At 43.1% G+C, this 17,473-nt stretch overlaps 2 protein-coding genes across 2 annotated transcripts in view; both read left to right on the top strand.

The window, feature by feature from the left end:
• Positions 1-17,473, top strand: part of LOC133137931 (zinc-binding protein A33-like) — an 83,248-nt gene that overhangs the window by 39,336 nt on the left and 26,439 nt on the right. The gene's annotated exons all lie outside the window — the stretch shown is intronic.
• Positions 2,859-5,014, top strand: LOC133137940 (nuclear factor 7, brain-like). The gene is made up of 4 exons (XM_061256364.1): positions 2,859-3,678; positions 3,778-4,008; positions 4,221-4,441; positions 4,828-5,014. Exons 2-4 carry the CDS (start codon positions 3,784-3,786, stop codon positions 4,877-4,879), a joined length of 498 nt encoding a protein of 165 aa, XP_061112348.1. The 5' UTR covers positions 2,859-3,678; positions 3,778-3,783; the 3' UTR covers positions 4,880-5,014.

The raw sequence follows: 17,473 nt of genomic DNA, 5'->3' as shown, positions 1-17,473 counted from the left end.
TTAGAGCGTAGCAAGGAAATGGAAAACAGGTGCGATGGATGACAAGTTTAACAAGGAGATTAGTAATCGTTAGTAATAAACCTATCCTGCCCTAGCATTAGTAAATTAGTAAATGACATGCACGAGAAACGTAAGGTAACATGAACACATGATTAGTTTGTTAGTCTCTACCCAATCCTGATCTAGCGTTAGTAGTTTTAGTAAATAGACAAATAGAAACAATTAGGAAGTGAATGACAGAAGGAGAGAGAGAGAAAAGGCGGAACGCAAGGTTTGCGGAAAAACATGTAAAAGTGTATGCATAAACCGTGACCAGTTAACGTAACAATAAACATAAATCAAAACATGACACAACGCGAAACTAAGACGATAACCACTAAACATAACCAGGAATATAATCGTACGAAAACATAACTAGACATGACAAGAAAATAAATCGTAACGAGACATAACTAAACATGACAAGAAAATAAATCGTAACGAAACATAACTAAACAACATGATGAACCTAGACAACATAATACATGATAAGACACTACGTGACTAAGATAACATAAATAAACATAAATCAACATAAAACATGGCGAGACAGACCTGAAACGTGACACATCCATCCATTATCTAAACAGGGTCGCAGGGGGGCTGGAGCCTATCCCAGCATACATTGGGCGAAAGGCAGGAATACACCGGTCGCCAGTCCATCGCAGGGCACACACACCATTCACTCACACACTCATACCTATGGGCAATTTAGACTCTCCAATCAGCCTAACCTGCGTGTCTTTGGACTGTGGGAGGAAACCAGAGTACCCAGAGGAAACCCATGCAGACACGGGGAGAACATGCAAACTCCGCACAGAGAGGCCCCGGCCAACGGGGATTCGAACCCAGGACCTCCTTGCTGTGAGGCGGCAGTGCTACCCACTGCACCATCTGTGCCGCCAAAACCAGATCTAATAAGGAAAAATTATAAATTCCAAGAATAATAATAATAAACTAACAGGAAAACATAACATTAACATCTTGTGGAATCAATACTACCAAGAATTGAGGCTGTTTTGAGAGCCAAGGCCCTGCCAAGTATTGTTCCTAATAAAGTGCTCAGTGTGTATATACATGTAGACTTCACTGTCAGACACATTAGGAAAGGAGCGAGTGACACATTTGTTTTCTTTGTTAATGACTCTGATTGAGTTTAGTATTGTAGGTTTTTGTTGTTTCCTTGGCGATTTATTTTCTAGGTATTAGTCAGTTGGTTTATCAAATGTCTGGTTTTTTTTTTCAGTGTGTTGTATGGTTTTATTTTCTTGAATTTGTTTTGGCACTATTAACCATCCCTTCCCCAACTTGTACATGCACTGCACACTGTAGATAAAAGAGCACCTGAGAATTACAACCCTGTTGGATTGTTTTCTGTTTCCACCGCCATTGTGTAACTATTCTTTCCCCCAGTTTCCGTTCTTGTTCACCTCACTTACCCCGAGACTAGACCAGGGGTCGTAACACATACTTTCAGTGCCTCTCTGGTGTCTCGCACCCCACAACCTGTACTCCATGAGCTAAATTGTTTTTAATTCTCTCCACATTCTATTGATGACTAATGGAATGTTTTATCATTTTATTAGTACCTCATTCCATTTCTTTTCATTTTTATTTCACCTTCTTACCCTCGATATGCTGTCTACTGTCCAATAAGGTTTGCTTGGAGGGGAGTGTCTTATTCTGTCTTTTTTTGTGACGCATATTCAGTTTTGGTGCAGAAAATGTGCTATCCATAAAAATGTTTTAGATCAAGTGGTACACCTCTACACTCTGTAACTCCATTATCATCTCTGCAAGAGAGAGAGAGGACAAACAAGAATCTCTCACAGACTGTGAATAACAAGCCTGATCTGCAGTTTGCTTTTGAGCCACATGGGTTGTGTTCTGTCCTTGGTTCAGCGGAAGTGAAAGTGATAGTTTGATACTGAGAGACTGAGAGACCATGAAATGGAGGCTACAGCTTTGATACCTGAGATTGATCTCTGTTGTTCTGTATGTTTTGATATTTTTAAAGAGCCTGTTGTTCTAAAATGTAGCCACAGCTTCTGTAGAGTGTGTCTGGAGAAATGCTGGGAAGAGAAGAGCTCTCGAGAGTGTCCCATCTGCAGGAGAGAGGCCTCTATGGAGGAACCTCCTATAAACCTGGCCTTAAGGAGCATAGTGGAATCCTACTTAAAGCAGAAGACTGACAGAGAAACTGCACACAAGAGTGAGGCTCGCTGTAGTCTTCATGGGGAGAAACTTCTATTATTCTGCAAACTCGACAAAGAAACTCTCTGTCTCGTCTGCCACACTTCAAAAAAACACACAAACCACCCAGTCTGTCCAGTGGAAGAGGCTGTACTGGATCTTAAGGTAATCACTTTTCTTTTTTAAACAACAACTTCATATTCTCAAGAAACATTTAGATATGAGTACAAAGTCTCTTACATCATACAGGTCCAGCTATGATGAAGCTAATATTATCCAGTATATACTGTTAAATACTTGGAGAGAGAGCTGAGCAACAACCAGGAAGTACAGAAATCCACAATGAGTGTACAACCAGAGGAGATGAGAGCTATAGCCTATTCTCTCAAAAAGGATTGCTGTGTTACAAAGGGAGTTTTTTCTTTTTTAACACAGAATGTGTTGTCCTTAAGTAGACATGAAGGTGTGTTAAAAATTACACACTAATTGTTGTTTTTAACAGATCTGTTGTGTGTGTATGTAACAGAAAATCAGTACAATTGACTTAATGTGCCAAAATGTCAAACTAATTTAAAAAATGCTTCCACATTTCTTAATGTCTGCAGTATTTTATATGAAGTACAACCCAGTATAATATATGCTTTTTAATCCTATATGCTGAGAAATCCTCCTCTCACTGCATTCAGGAGCTTCTGTGTAATTCGCATTATGCTGAAGCTGGGAAACGGTATCACTGGTTTCCTGAGAAAAGAGTTTGTGGGAGTCTCTCCCTTTGTGAGTTTATTTGCTGTAAGTTTTCCTTTTTCACTTGTTTGGGGTCTATTTATTACATTACATTACATTTTTGGCATTTGGCAGACGCTCTTATCCAGAGCGACGTACAGTTGATTAGACTAAGCAGGAGACAATCCTCTCCTGGAGCAATGCAGGGTTAAGGGCCTTGCTCAAGGGCCCAACGGCTGTGTGGATCTTATAGTGGCTACACCGGGATTAGAGCCGCCGACCTTGCGTGTCCCAGTCTTTTACTTTAACCACTACGCTACAGGCCGCCCTATTTATGTTCACCTTCTTTATCTTTCCCTTTGTGTGAAGTTTTTCCCTGGTTGGGTAGTTCTCATTTAAAGGTCATTCTTACTTTGTATCTTCATTTTCCTGTCCCTTTAGTCTGCTTTGCAAATTTAGTGGTTGTTTGTGAGTGAACTGCTTTTAGGAACCCTGGTGTCTGCGTTCGTTCTAACACCCCACCTCACAACTACATTTCCCTTGTAATTAAAAAGTTATCCTGACTCAGGGGTATTACTCTGCCACTTGTGTCTTTCTGTAAGTGACAACTGGTTCATATCACTGCAGGAGGAACTCAAGCCTGCACTTAATCTCATTAAAGAAAAACTGAAGATCTTTACGAAGAATGAACGAGAGTGTAAGAAAAGCGCAGAACACGTTAGGGTAAGTAAAGCAGCTAGGAAGTGCACAAAAAAAAACAAAAATTATTTTTGGTTTATGGTGTTTGACATACAAAGCTTTAACATTGGATGTTGATTGCAGAGTCAAATGCAGCACACAGAGAGACAGATAAAGGCAGATTTTGAAAAGCTGCACCAGTTCCTACGAGAGGAAGAGGAGGCCAGACTAGCTGTACTGAAGGAGGAAGGGGAGGTGAAGAGTCGGATCATGGAGGAGAAATTGGCAGACATCACAAGACACATCTCCACACTTACAGACAAAATCACTGCTACAGAGAAGGCCATGGACACTGAAGACACCTCCTTTCTAAAGGTAGGACCTTGATTTACTGACAGTGTTCTGGGTTTATCATGTTCCAGTCATATTGCGATGCTCACTGTGATACAGAGTATCACTGGCCATTTTCAATAGCTGGTCAGTAAAGCAAGGCCTCACCAGTAAAATAGGAAATATGACAAACTGCTAATAAGAAACATTTGTACATGCATACATGCATCACAATTATGCTGTTATGTGTTTTTCAGAGCTACACGAACATCAAAGACAGGTATGGAGACTCTCGCCTCATTTCCTTGTCCAAGTCACTTCTTTCCCTCAGCTTGACTGACTCCTGCCTGTCGTTACAGAGCCCAGTGCACACTGCAGGACCCAGAGCTGCTCTCAGGGGCACTGATGGATGTGGCCAAACACCTGGGCAACCTGACGTTCAGAGTCTGGGAGAAGATGCTGGGGATGGTGCAGTACAGTGAGTATCTGGGGCAGATGGGGAAAACATTTTCTGGAAGCATTTACTGAACACGTAGGATTGATGGAACAGGCTGTATATTGAAATGATGTGAAGGAGAAATGGAGTCACTCAGATACAGCTCCAAGTGTATGAACATCCTGTGGGCTGCAGAACACCAGCAAACACAGAATTTTTTAAATTTGACATTTGCCATCAGCTGTGTTTTTATTCATTTTTAAAATGCAAATGGGTTTTATATATATTTTTGCAAGATCACTCAAACTTAAATATTAGTATCTTTCATTATTATATAGAAAATACTGTATTCAGATTAGCTCATAAACAGAGTATTTGACATGCGCCTGTTCTTTCAGCCTTTTAGATATCTATATTCTTTATTTCAGCTCCTGTGATACTGGACCCCAACACTGCACATCAGAAACTCTCTCTCTCTGATCTGACCTCTGTGAGACTCACAGATACAGCGCAGAACTGTCCTGACAACCCAGAGAGGTTTAACCCCTGTGTGTTTGTGCTGGGATCTGAGGGGTTTACCTCAGGGAAGCACAGCTGGGAGGTGAAGGTTGGGAGTAAAACTGCCTGGGATGTAGGAGTGGTGAAAGAGTCCATCATTAGGAAGGGAATAATAACACTCAGCACAAAGAATGGATTCTGGGTCTTTTCCCTGAGCAATGGTGATCAGTACCAAGCAGGATGTACTGTGCCCACACTGAAGAGGAAGCCCCAGAGCATCAGAGTGCAGCTGGACTATGACAGGGGGGAGGTGTCCTTCTTTGACTCCAGTGACATGGCCCACATTCACACTTTTAAACACATGTTCACTGAAAGATTGTTCCCATACTTCTCTCCTGATTTGAAAGATGGTGGTAGGAATGATGCCCCCCTGCAAATATGTCCAGCAAAGGTTTCTGTAACAGTGACATCATCCCAGTGAAGATGTTTGATAAAATAAATAAAAATGAAGAAACGAGATGAATTTGGGTTGTTTGTAATCCGCCTCAGCATGCCTGGTTGTTGACATAAATTGTGATTTTAAGGATGGGTTTTCCATGGCCTATCAGAACCGAATGGGAGCACGCACACGGACACACACAGACATATAGAATGTATTATTTTGTGAGTTTATTTCATATAATGAATAAAACATGCATAAAACGGATACACTCATGTGGTTAAATCAAGTGTTTTTATACCTGATCAGTGCCTTTCCTTTTTATCCAGGTTTATAAGGCAGTGTACAGGCTTACCTGCACTCCTGCCATTGACCTCAAACTTTGAGTTTGCATTCCTTATACTTGGCTGACAATTATTGCGTGACAATTATTAGTATTGTAATTCTTAATTGCAATTAAATCACTGGAATTGGCAAGTAATCACCAATCATTTTTAGTGAAAAACATTTGTAAAATGCAACAAAACAAATAAACGAGTTGATTTCATGGTATTCTCGTTCATCAATTAATGTTACAGAATCTAAATAGCAAAAAAGGACTCCAGTTAATGAAAACATAATTATTTCAAAGAATAAGGTTTATACACAGTGAGCAATTTATTAGGTAGACTGGCTTGTTTATGCAAATATCTAATCAGCCAATTATGTGGCTGCAACTAAATGCATAAAAGCATGAGGAAATTCGATCTCAGTGACTTTGACCATGGAATGATTGTTGATGTCAGAGTGCATTGAGTATCTGAGAAACTGCTGATCTCTTGGGATTTTCACGTGCAACAGTCTCGAGAGTTTGCAGTGAATGGTGCAAAAAAACTAAAAACATCCAGTGAGCAGCAGTTCTGCAGGCAAAAATGTGTTGTTACTGAGAGCTCAGAGAAGGGCCAGACTGGTCGAAGCTGACAGGAAGGTGACAGTTCTGCAAATAACCACACATTACAACAGTGGTATGCAGAAGAGCATCTCTGAACACACAATGCATCAAACCCATAAGTGGATAGGCCACAGCTGCAGAAGACTTAACTCTAAAAAATGTCTAATAAATACCTAATAAAGTGCTCAGTGAGTGTATATCGTCTTTAACTTAAATCCCTTTGTTAGAGTGTACTTGTACCAACATACAGTACAGCATCTCCTTCAGTTTGGTGAAAGCTTCAGGGCATTTTCATGAGCACTGAACTTCCTGAACTTCACAGGTAAATGGACATTAAAGGAGTCAAGGTTTCCTACATTCTTGCATGAATTTGGATTGTTTGCTAGATAATCAAGGAGTGCAAAAGCAAAACAGGGCTGAGCGTAATCACCACTGTAGAGAGGAGACTACTGAAGGCCCGGGTGTAGATCCAGTGGAACACTACCACTGCACCCCCCAGAGCAGTGAGGTCACACACCTCTGTGCACCCAGCAAACCTGCTGGAGTTCAGCCTGTGAAAACAGTCTCTCATAAGCTGACCCTGAAGGCTCTCTCAGGACACACAGTACAGCAGAGACAATGGAGACAGCACATAACTGCACTTACATACACACACACACACACACCACTGGTGTGACTGAGGAAAGTTAATTAAGGAAGTGGGACATTCTTAGCTTGGCTTTAAGTTGAGGACTCAAGTATATATTACTTGAAATGTACTTTACAGAACAACAGCCGTCAATAACAAAGTGCTCCATTCAAGATCAGGATGACAAGGTTGATTTTAAAAAGGAACAATCCTCTTTAAATTTCACTTGAATGCAAAGCTGATAACTTTTCCCAGAACATAAAAGTTAAGGAATGCCATGTCTCCAGTGCCTGCAGGTTCCACATGGACCTGAAGATGAGTGGAGCCGGAATGGCCGCTGGTGCTGGTTCCACAGTGGAGCCAGAATGGCCACTGGTGCTGGTTCCACAGTGGAGCCTGAATGGCTGCTGGTGCTGGTTCCACAGTGGAGCCTGAATGGCTGCTGGTGCTGGTTTCACAGTGGAGCCTGAATGGCTGCAGGCCCCATGTGCATCATCTGCTCCTCCTTTTTTGTGAAGCAGATTTCATTTTCGTGGATGCAATGTGCTATACACGTAAAAATTGACCTTCAGTGGGATATTACTGCACCCTGTAAATCTGTCCACTGCATTCAGATTGAGTAACATCAACTCACATCATCTCTGTAAATGACAGAATACAAACACACTCAATAATTTATCACAGACTGAGAACAACAAACCTGATCTGCAAGATTGTTGTGTTTTTGAAGCACATAAGGTGTGTTCTGTTCTGAGTTTCAGCATAAGTGAAAATATCAGACTGAGAGACTGAGAGACTGTGAAATGGCAGCTCAAGCTTTGATACCTGAGGATGAGCTCCGTTGTTCTGTATGTTTAGATATTTTTAAAGAGCCCGTTGTCCTAAAATGTAGCCACAGCTTCTGCAGAGTGTGTCTCCAGCAGTACTGGAAAGAGAAGGGCTCTCGAAAGTGTCCCATCTGCAGGAGGAAGGCCCCTATGGATTCTCCTCTAAACCTGGCTTTAAGAAGCATTGTGGAATCCTACTTAAAACAGAAGACTGACAAAGAAACTTCACACAAGAGTGAGGCTCGCTGTAGTCTTCATGGGGAGAAACTTCTATTATTCTGCAAACACGACAAAGAAACTCTCTGTCTCGTCTGCCACACTTCAAAAAAACACACAAACCACCCAGTCTGTCCAGTGGAAGAGGCTGTACTGGATCTTAAGGTAATCACTTTTTTTTTAAACAACAACTTCATATTCTCAAGAAACATGTAGATATGAGTACAAAGTCTCGTAGATCACACAGGTCCAGTTATTATTAAGCTAATATTATACAGTACATACTGTTAACTACTTGGAGAGAGAGCTGAGCAACAACCAGGAAGTCAGAAATCTACAATAAGTATACAACGAGAGGAGATGAGAGCTATAGCCTATTCTCTCAAAAAGGATTGCTGTGTTACAAAGGGAGAGTTTTTTCTTTTTTTTAACACAGAATGTGTTCTCCTTTAGAAGACATGTAGGTGTGTTAAAAATGACACACTATTTGTTGTTTTTAACAGATCTGTTGTGTGTGAATGTACCAGAAAATCAATACTATCGATTTATTGTACATGAAACCAATTTTACAAATGCTTCCACATTTCTTAAATTCTGCAATATTATATATAACATACAACCCAGTATAATAGATGCTTTTTAATCCCATATGCTGAAAATTCTGACTGGTTTTATAGTACTGAAAATGCACAAAAATATAGAATGATAAGTCTATTTCTGTGATCTTTATTGGAGTTGTGGTGCAGTACCGGTTTGGACCAGTGGATGGTGGTGTGGTCGGTGTACAGTATTTTCAGCCTATTTACTCACAGGTGTAATCATTTGTGTGCAATCGGTCCGTAACCTTGATGAAACCTCCTCTTACTGCACTCAGGAGCTTCTGTGAAATATGCTGAAGCTGGTAAACGGTATCGCTGGTGCACTGGGGAAAGAGTTTGTGGGAGTCTAACTCTCCCTTTGCTAGAATACTCTTCTATTTTCACTCAGAACAGTGTTTTTGGGGGGAGTCTACTCTCCCTGTGTTAGTTTATTTGCTACAAGTTTTCCTTTTTCACTTGTTTGGGATCTATTTAAGTTCCCCTTCTTTATCCGTCCCTTTGAGTGAAGTTTTTCCCTGGTGCAGTAGTTCTCATTTAACCTCCTGAGACCCAGAAGAATTATTTTTTTAAAATATTTTTTAAATATAGTACTCTTAAGTGTGGGCGGCACGGATGGTGCAGTGGGTAGCACTGCCGCCTCACAGCAAGGAGGTCCTGGGTTCGAATCCCCGTCGGCCGGGGCCTCTCTGTGCGGAGTTTGCATGTTCTCCCCGTGTCTGCGTGGGTTTCCTCCGGGTACTCCGGTTTCCTCCCACAGTCCAAAGACATGCACGTTAGGCTGATTGGAGAGTCTAAATTGCCCGTAGGTATGAGTGTATGAGTGTGTGAGTGAATGGTGTGTGTGCCCTGAGATAGACTGGCGACCTGTCCAGGGTGTATTCCTGCCTTTCGCCCAATGTATGCTGGGATAGGCTCCAGCCCCCCTGCAACCCTGATCAGGATAAGCGGGTTCAGATAATGGATGGATGGATGGACTCTTAAGTGTCTTGGATGACAGAAACATGTGACAGTGAAAATAATTTCAAAATATGTACTTCATTTAAGCGTATCATGAGGTTAAAGGTCATTGTTACTTTTTATCTTCATTCTCCTGTCCCTTTAGTCTGCTTTGCAGATTTAGTGATTGTTTGTGAACCGCTTTTAGGAACCCTGGTGTTTGTGCTTGGTCTAACACCCAACACCCCACCTCTCAACTACATTACCCTTGTACCTAAAAAGTTATAATGATCTTGACTCAGGGGTATTACTGTGCCACTTGTGTCTTTCTGTAAGTGACAACTGGTTCATATCACTCCAGGAGGAACTCAAGCCTGCCCTTAATCTCATTAAAGAAAAACTGAAGATGTTTACTAAGAATGAACAAGAGTGTAAGAAAACCGCAGAACACATTAGGGTAAGTAAAGCTGCTCGGAATTATTTTAAAGTGCACGAAAAATTAGAAAAGTATTCTATTTAGTTTGTGTTTGACATGAACAGAATAGTTACAATATTCGATTTTAACATTGTGTGTTGATTGCAGAGTCAAACCCAGCACACAGAGAGGCAGATAAAGGCAGACTTTAAAAAGCTGCGCCAGTTCCTACGAGAGGAAGAGGAGGCCAGACTAGCTGTACTGAAGGAGGAAGGGGAGGTGAAGAGTCGGATCATGGAGGAGAAATTGGCAGACATCACAAGACACATCTCCACCCTTACAAACAAAATCACAACTATAGAGAAGGCCATGGACACTGAAGACGCCTCCTTTTTAAAGGTAGGAGCTTCATTTACTGACAATGTTCTGGGTTTATCATGTTCCATTCATATTGAGATGTGCAGTTTCTCACTATGATATCAGTATCAGTATCAGTGGCCATTTTCAATAGCTGGTCAGTAAAGCAAGGCCTCACCAGCAAAACAGGGAATATGACAAACTGCTAATAAGAAACATTTGTACATGCATCACAATTATGCTGTTGTGTTTTTCAGAGCTACAAGAACATCAAAGACGGGTATGGAGAGACTCACCTCATTTCCATGTCTAAGTCACTTCTTTCCCTCAGCTTGATTGACTCCTGCCTGTCGTTATAGAGCCCAATGCACACTGCAGGACCCAGAGCTGCTCTCAGGGGCACTGATAGATGTGGCCAAACACCTGGGCAACCTGACGTTCAGAGTCTGGGAGAAGATGCTGGGGATGGTGCAGTACAGTGAGTATCTGGGGCAGATGGGGACGACATTGTTTTCTGTGAGCATTTACTGAACACGTAAGACTGATGGAAAAGGCTGTATATTGAAATGATGTGAAAGAACCTCCAAGTGGAAGAACATCCTGTGGGCTGCAGCACACACAGAACACCAGAAAACACAGAATTAACCATTTAAAACCCATTTAATATGGTTTATTAGCTGTGTGAATGGCATGCATGAAATTGTGCATCAACTGTGTTTTCATTCATTTTTAAAATGCAAATGGGTTTTATATATATTTTTGCAAGATCGCTAAAACTACAATATCAGAACATTGATTATTATATAGAAAATACTGTGTTTATGGACTAATCTGAATAGAGTATTTGACATGTGGCTGAACTTTCAGTCTTTTAGATATCTAAATTCTTTATTTCAGCTCCTGTGATGCTGGACCCCAACACTGCATGTGCCAATCTCTCTCTCTCTGATGATCTGACCACTGTGAAACGCACAGGTACAGCGCAGGACTGTCCTGACAACCCAGAGAGGTTTAACCGCTGTGTGAATGTGCTGGGATCTGAGGGGTTTACCTCAGGGAAGCACAGCTGGGAGGTGATGGTTGGAAGTAAAACTGTCTGGGCTATAGGAGTGGTGAAAGAGTCCATCATTAGGAAGGGAAATATAAGCAGCAAAGAGAAAGGATTCTGGGTCTTTTTCCTGAGTAATGGTGGTCAGTACCAAGCAGAAGATACTGTGCTCACACTGGAAAGGAAACCACAGAGCATCAGAGTGCAGCTGGACTATGACAGGGGGGAGGTGTCCTTCTTTGACTCCAGTGACATGGCCCACATTCACACTTTTAAACACACGTTTACTGAGAGATTGTTCCCATTCTTCTGTCCTGGTTGGAGAGATGGTGGTTGGAATGACGCCCCCCTGCAAATATGTCCAGCAAAGGTTTCTGTAACAGTGACATCATCCCAGTGAAGATGTTTGATAAAAAAATGAAGAAATGCAAGATGTTGAACTTGTAAGGAATTTGGGTTGTTTCTAATCTGCCTCAGCATGCTTGGTTGTTGACATGAACTGAGGTAGAGCTGCTGGAAATGTGATTGACGGGTTTCCCATGGCCTATCAGAACCCAATGGGAGGCAGTACACACACACACACTCACACACACTCTCACACATACTCGCACACATACACTTGCACACACTCTCTCTCACACACACTCTCTCACACACACACTCTCGCACACACACACACACACACACACTCACACACATTCTCACACACACACACACACACACACACACACACACACACACTCTCTCTCTCTCTCACACTCACTCTCTCACACACACACACACACACACACACACACACACACAATGACCATTTGGTTCCTGTAATCAGCCTCAGTGTGCATGGATGTTGATTTGGGGTGGTCAGAAGGCAGCAGATATGCATACAGAGGTAACAATGATCATTTGATTCCCTGCCACATTATTGCTACTTTTCATTCTGGGGAAGGGCTATAAAGCTGGGGCTTGAACACTGCATTGTAATTTAAATGCCTGGCTTTTACCTTCTATGTTTCCTGCTGTAAAGGAGACTACTTTAACCTGTTAATATACATTGTTGTTCATGTAAACTTTGGAACTAAGACTTTACTTTAAAAAGGACCAAGTTCCGTCACTCTAAAGAAGTACGATAGAGGAAATCCATTTCATGATTATAATATTTTCATTTAATTTTCATTCAATCATTGATTATTTTGTTGAGTTTATTTCATACAATGTTCATACATGAAACAAATGCACTCTTATGGTTAAATCAAATGTTTTTATACCTGATCAGTGTCATTCCATTTTATCCGGGTTCATAAGGCAGTGTACAGACTTGCCTGCACTCCTGCCATCGACGTCAAACTTTGACCTTTCATTCCTTATACTTGGCTGACAATTATTAGTATTGTAATTATAAGTTCTAATTAAATCACTGGAATTGGCAAGTAATCACCAACTTTCGCTGATTGTTTCTCATCTCTATCTGTCTCACACGGGGAGTGTTTTCAAGCCACTGTTGCTCTTGTGGGGGTTTTGGCCAAGCTTTTCTCTGAAGTTTATTGTGAAAAATATTTGTAAATTGCAACAAAACAAATAAACTTGAGTTGATTTCATAATATTCTCGTTCATCAATTAATGTTACAGAATCTAGATAGATTTGTTAAGAAAAACAGAATTATTTCAAAGAATAAGGTTTATACACAGTGAGCAATTTATAAGGTAGATCAGCTTGTTTATGCAAATATCTAATAAGCCAATTATGTTGCTGCAACTAAATGCATAAAGCGTGCAGAAATTTGATCTCAGTGACTTTGAGCGTGGAATGATTGTTGATGTCAGAGTGGATTGAGTATCTGAGAAACTGCTGATCTCTTGGGATTTTCACATGCAATAGTCTCGAGAGTTTGCAGTGAATGGTGCAAAAAACTGAAAACATCCAGTGAGCAGCAGTTCTGCAGGCAAACATGTGTTGTTAATGAGAGGTCAGAGAAGGGCCAGACTGGTAGAAGCTGACAGGAAGGTGACAGTAATACAAATAATCACACATTATGACAGTGGTATGCAGAAGAGCATCTCTGAACACACAACAGATCAAACCTCAAAGTGGATAGGCTACAGCTGCAGAAGACTTAAGTCTAAAACATATGTCTAATAAATTCCCAATAAAGTACTCAGTGAGGGTATATAGTCTTTAACTTCCCTTTGTTTATTGTAGAGTGTACTTATACCAACATACAGTATAGCATCTCCTTCAGTTTGGTGAAAGCTTCAGGGAATTTTGATAGGCATTGAACTTCCTGAACTTCACAGAACAGGTAAATGGACATTTATGGAGTCAAGGTTTCCTATATTCTTGCATGAATTTGGATTGTTTGCTAGATAATCAGGGAGTGCAAAAGCAAAACAGGGCTGAGCGTAATCACCACTGTAGAGAGGAGACTACTGAAGGCCCGGGTGTAGATCCAGTGGAACACTACCACTGCACCCCCCAGAGCAGTGAGGTCACACACCTCTGTGCACCCAGCAAACCTGCTGGAGTTCAGCCTGGGAAAACAGTCTCTCATAAGCTGACCCTGAAGGCTCTCTCAGGACACACAGTATGGCAGGGACAATGGAGACAGCACATAACTGCACTTTCTCTTTCAGGTGTACGCATTGAGAAGGCCCAGAAGGCTAATGCAGAACCTTCAGCCCAAAAGCCTCTTGACTGCATGTTTTAATGTACAGTACATTGGCTGCTCTAGTAAAATGAAATAAATCTCAGGGAGTAGAGAGTAAATCAACCATGTTCCTAGGATGTTAGTGTCAGTGTGAAAGATATTAATAAGTTCTGTAATCAGTGCTTTTCCTCACTGTGAGCAGGTGATGCATTGGTGGGCGGGGCTGGGAATACTTGGTTATTTAGTGCTCTGTGACATCCTTTATACTCAGGGAAAGTTTTCTAAAACTTTTCAGCCAAATATTCTGAAAGAAATATGAGAAACTACTTTCAATTAAATGTGCAACAGACACTTTAAAACATATGTACATTTCAGAAGAATATACCTGAGACGGTTTTGCGATCAGCAAAACGTGCGTGGGACCCAAAATGCAAGACTCAGAAACAATGGTTAGATAGTCCCGTCAGGGCTTTATTCGGGACGAATCCCAGGAGCGTAGTCAAAACAAGCAATGTCCATACACGTAGATCCAGCCAAACAAACACAAAACAAACAAAAAGCACGGTGCCGAGGGAAGAGGCAAACTCGTAGTCGGTAGACGTGCAGGAAGGTCCGGTAGCAGGAGAGCCGTCAGCGGGGCAGAAGTACAGGCGGACGGCAGGCAGAGTCGTAGTCGAGGGCGATGCGGAAGTCGAAACCATGAAACAATCAGCGAGGCAAAGGTACAAAACGGTAGGCGAAGACGTGGTCAAAAAAACAAACAATGGTCAACGAAACAGAAATCAAGGTCAACGATGGTCGGTAAAACTGGCTTGGATCTTAACGTGAATCAATCAGTACTAATGCTCGAGAGTTGCGTAGTAAACTAGAGGCAGACAATTTCGCAGTGAACAGTAGCGCGACTGGGATATAAATGCAGGTGTAGACAGGTGTAGACAATTAGTTAGAGCATAGCAAGGAAATAGAAAACAGGTGCGATGGATGACAAGTTTAACAAGGTAATTAGTCATTGTTAGTAATAAACCTATCCTGCCCTAGCATTAGTAAATTAGTAAATGACATGCACGAGAAACTTAAGGTAACATGAACACATGATTAGTTTGTTAGTTTCTACCCAATCCAGTTAGTAGTTTTAGTAAATAGACAAATGGAAACAATTAGGGAGTGAATGACAGAAAGAGAGAGAGAGAAAAGGCGGAACGCAAGGTTTGCGGAAAGACATGTAAAAGTGTATGTTTAAACAGTAACCAGTCTCCGTAACAATAAACATAAATCAAAACATGACACAACGCGAAACTAAGACGATAACCACTAAACATAACCAGGAATATAATCGTACGAAAACATAACTAGACATGACAAGAAAATAAATCGTAACGAGACATAACTAAACATGACAAGAAAATAAATCGTAACGAAACATAACTAAACAACATGACGAACCTAGACAACATAATACATGATAAGACACTACGTGACTAAGATAACATAAATAAACATAAATCAACATAAAACATGGCGAGACAGACCTGAAACGTGACAGGACCCCCCCCTTAACGACCGACTCCTGGCGGTCCTTGGAATTTATCAGGGTGGTCACGATGGAAGTCTCTGATGAGCGATTTGTCCAGAATGAGACTGGGAGCGACCCAGGAACACTCCTCAGGGCCATAGCCCTCCCAGTCAACCAAGTATTGCACCCCACGGCCCCTCTTACGAATGTGGTGGTTGTCAATAATGCGGGGGGGAAGTTGGTGGGGGATCCGGGGGACATATGGGGTGAGAGGATACAGGCTTAATACAAGAAACATGGAAAGTGGGGTGAATCCTAAGTGAAGCAGGGAGTGAAAGTTTAACAGAGGAAGGGTTGATGATACTGCGGATCTTAAAGGGACCAATAAAGCGGGGTTGTAGCTTGTGAGAGGTGGCTTGGAGGGGAATGTCCTTAGTGGACAGCCAGACGGAGTCACCTGGTTTGTAGGCCGGAGCTGGAGTGCGGTGGCGATCAGCAAAACGCCGATTACGATCTGCCGTGCTTAGCAGCGCGGCCTTGGCATCCCTCCAAACCTTGGAGCACCGTTTCATGTGGATGGCGAGGGAGGGAACAGCGATCTCAGCTTCCTGGTCAGGAAACAGTGGAGGTTGGTAGCCCAAGGAGACCTCAAACGGAGATTTCCCGGTGGCGGCGCAGGGTAAGGTGTTGTGTGCGTATTCCACCCAGGTTAGCATCTTGCTCCAGCCGGCTGGATTCTTTGCCGATACGCAGCGTAGAGCGGCCCCCAGGTCCTGATTGGCCCTCTCCGTTTGGCCATTGGACTGAGGGTGGTAGCCCGAAGAGAGGCTAGCTGTGGCCCCGAGGGCCACGCAGAACGCCTTCCAAACTTGGGAGATGAATTGGGGGCCGCGGTCAGAAACGATGTCCGAGGGAAGTCCGTGAATGCGGAATACTTCTCTCACCAGAACCTCTGCGGTCTCTTGGGCGGTGGGCAATCCAGCCAGGGGGATGAAGTGTGCCGCTTTGCTGAATCGGTCCACCACAGTGAGGATGGTGGTGTTACCTTCGGAAGGGGGAAGTCCGGTAACAAAGTCCACGCCGATGTGGCTCCAGGGTCGGCTGGGCACAGGCAGAGGTTGGAGTAGACCAGCAGGGGCTTGGTGGGAGGCCTTGCTTCTGGCACAGGTGGTACATGCCTTGATGAAGCGCCTGGTGTCAGGGATCATGGAGCTCCACCAGAATCTCCTCTTCAGCACCGCCAAGGTGCGGGTAAAGCCGGGGTGGCAGGAAAGGAGGGATGAATGGGCCCATTGCAGCATCTGTGTCCGAGCGGCTGCGGGAACGTATAGGCGTAATCCGGGGTTGGGCCTAGGATCGGGTTCATCCCTTAGAGCCCTCTGGATCACCGACTCGATCTTCCAGGTGACGGACCCAACGGTGCAGGAGGCCGGAAGGATGTTCTCTGGAACCTCACGCTCAGGACAGGTGTTAAACTGGCGAGAAAGGGCGGTAGGTGAGTGAGAAGTTGAACCTCCCGAAGAACAGCGCCCATCTCGCCTGTCGAGAATTCAGCCTTTTGGCTGTCTGGAGGTATGCCAGGTTCTTGTGGTCGGTCCAAACGATGAACGGCTTCTCGGCCCCCTCCAGCCAATGTCTCCACTCCTCCAGCGCCAGTTTGACTGCCAGCAGCTCACGGTTTCCAACGTCGTAGTTCCTCTCCGCCGGGGACAGCTTCTTGGAGAAGAAGGCGCAGGGGTGTAGTCGGTTGTCAGCGGCCGCCACCTGAGAGAGCACTGCTCCCACCCCTGTGTCGGAAGCATCTGTCTAGACCACAAACTGGCGGGTGGGGTCGGGGTGTACCAGGATGGGAGCGGAAGAGAACAGTCTCTTGACCTTGGTGAAGGCCGTCTCAGCTTCGGGGCTCCACCGGAATGGCACCGCTGGGGACGTGAGCTTGGTTAGAGGGGAGACCACTTGACTATAGGAACGGATGAACCTTCGGTAGAAATTGGCGAATCCCAAGAAGCGCTGGAGTTGCTTGCG

This window comes from Conger conger, chromosome 9, assembly GCF_963514075.1.
Source record: "Conger conger chromosome 9, fConCon1.1, whole genome shotgun sequence".
Lineage (NCBI taxonomy): Eukaryota > Metazoa > Chordata > Actinopteri > Anguilliformes > Congridae > Conger > Conger conger.
This window is presented reverse-complemented; position numbering and strand designations above follow the sequence as displayed.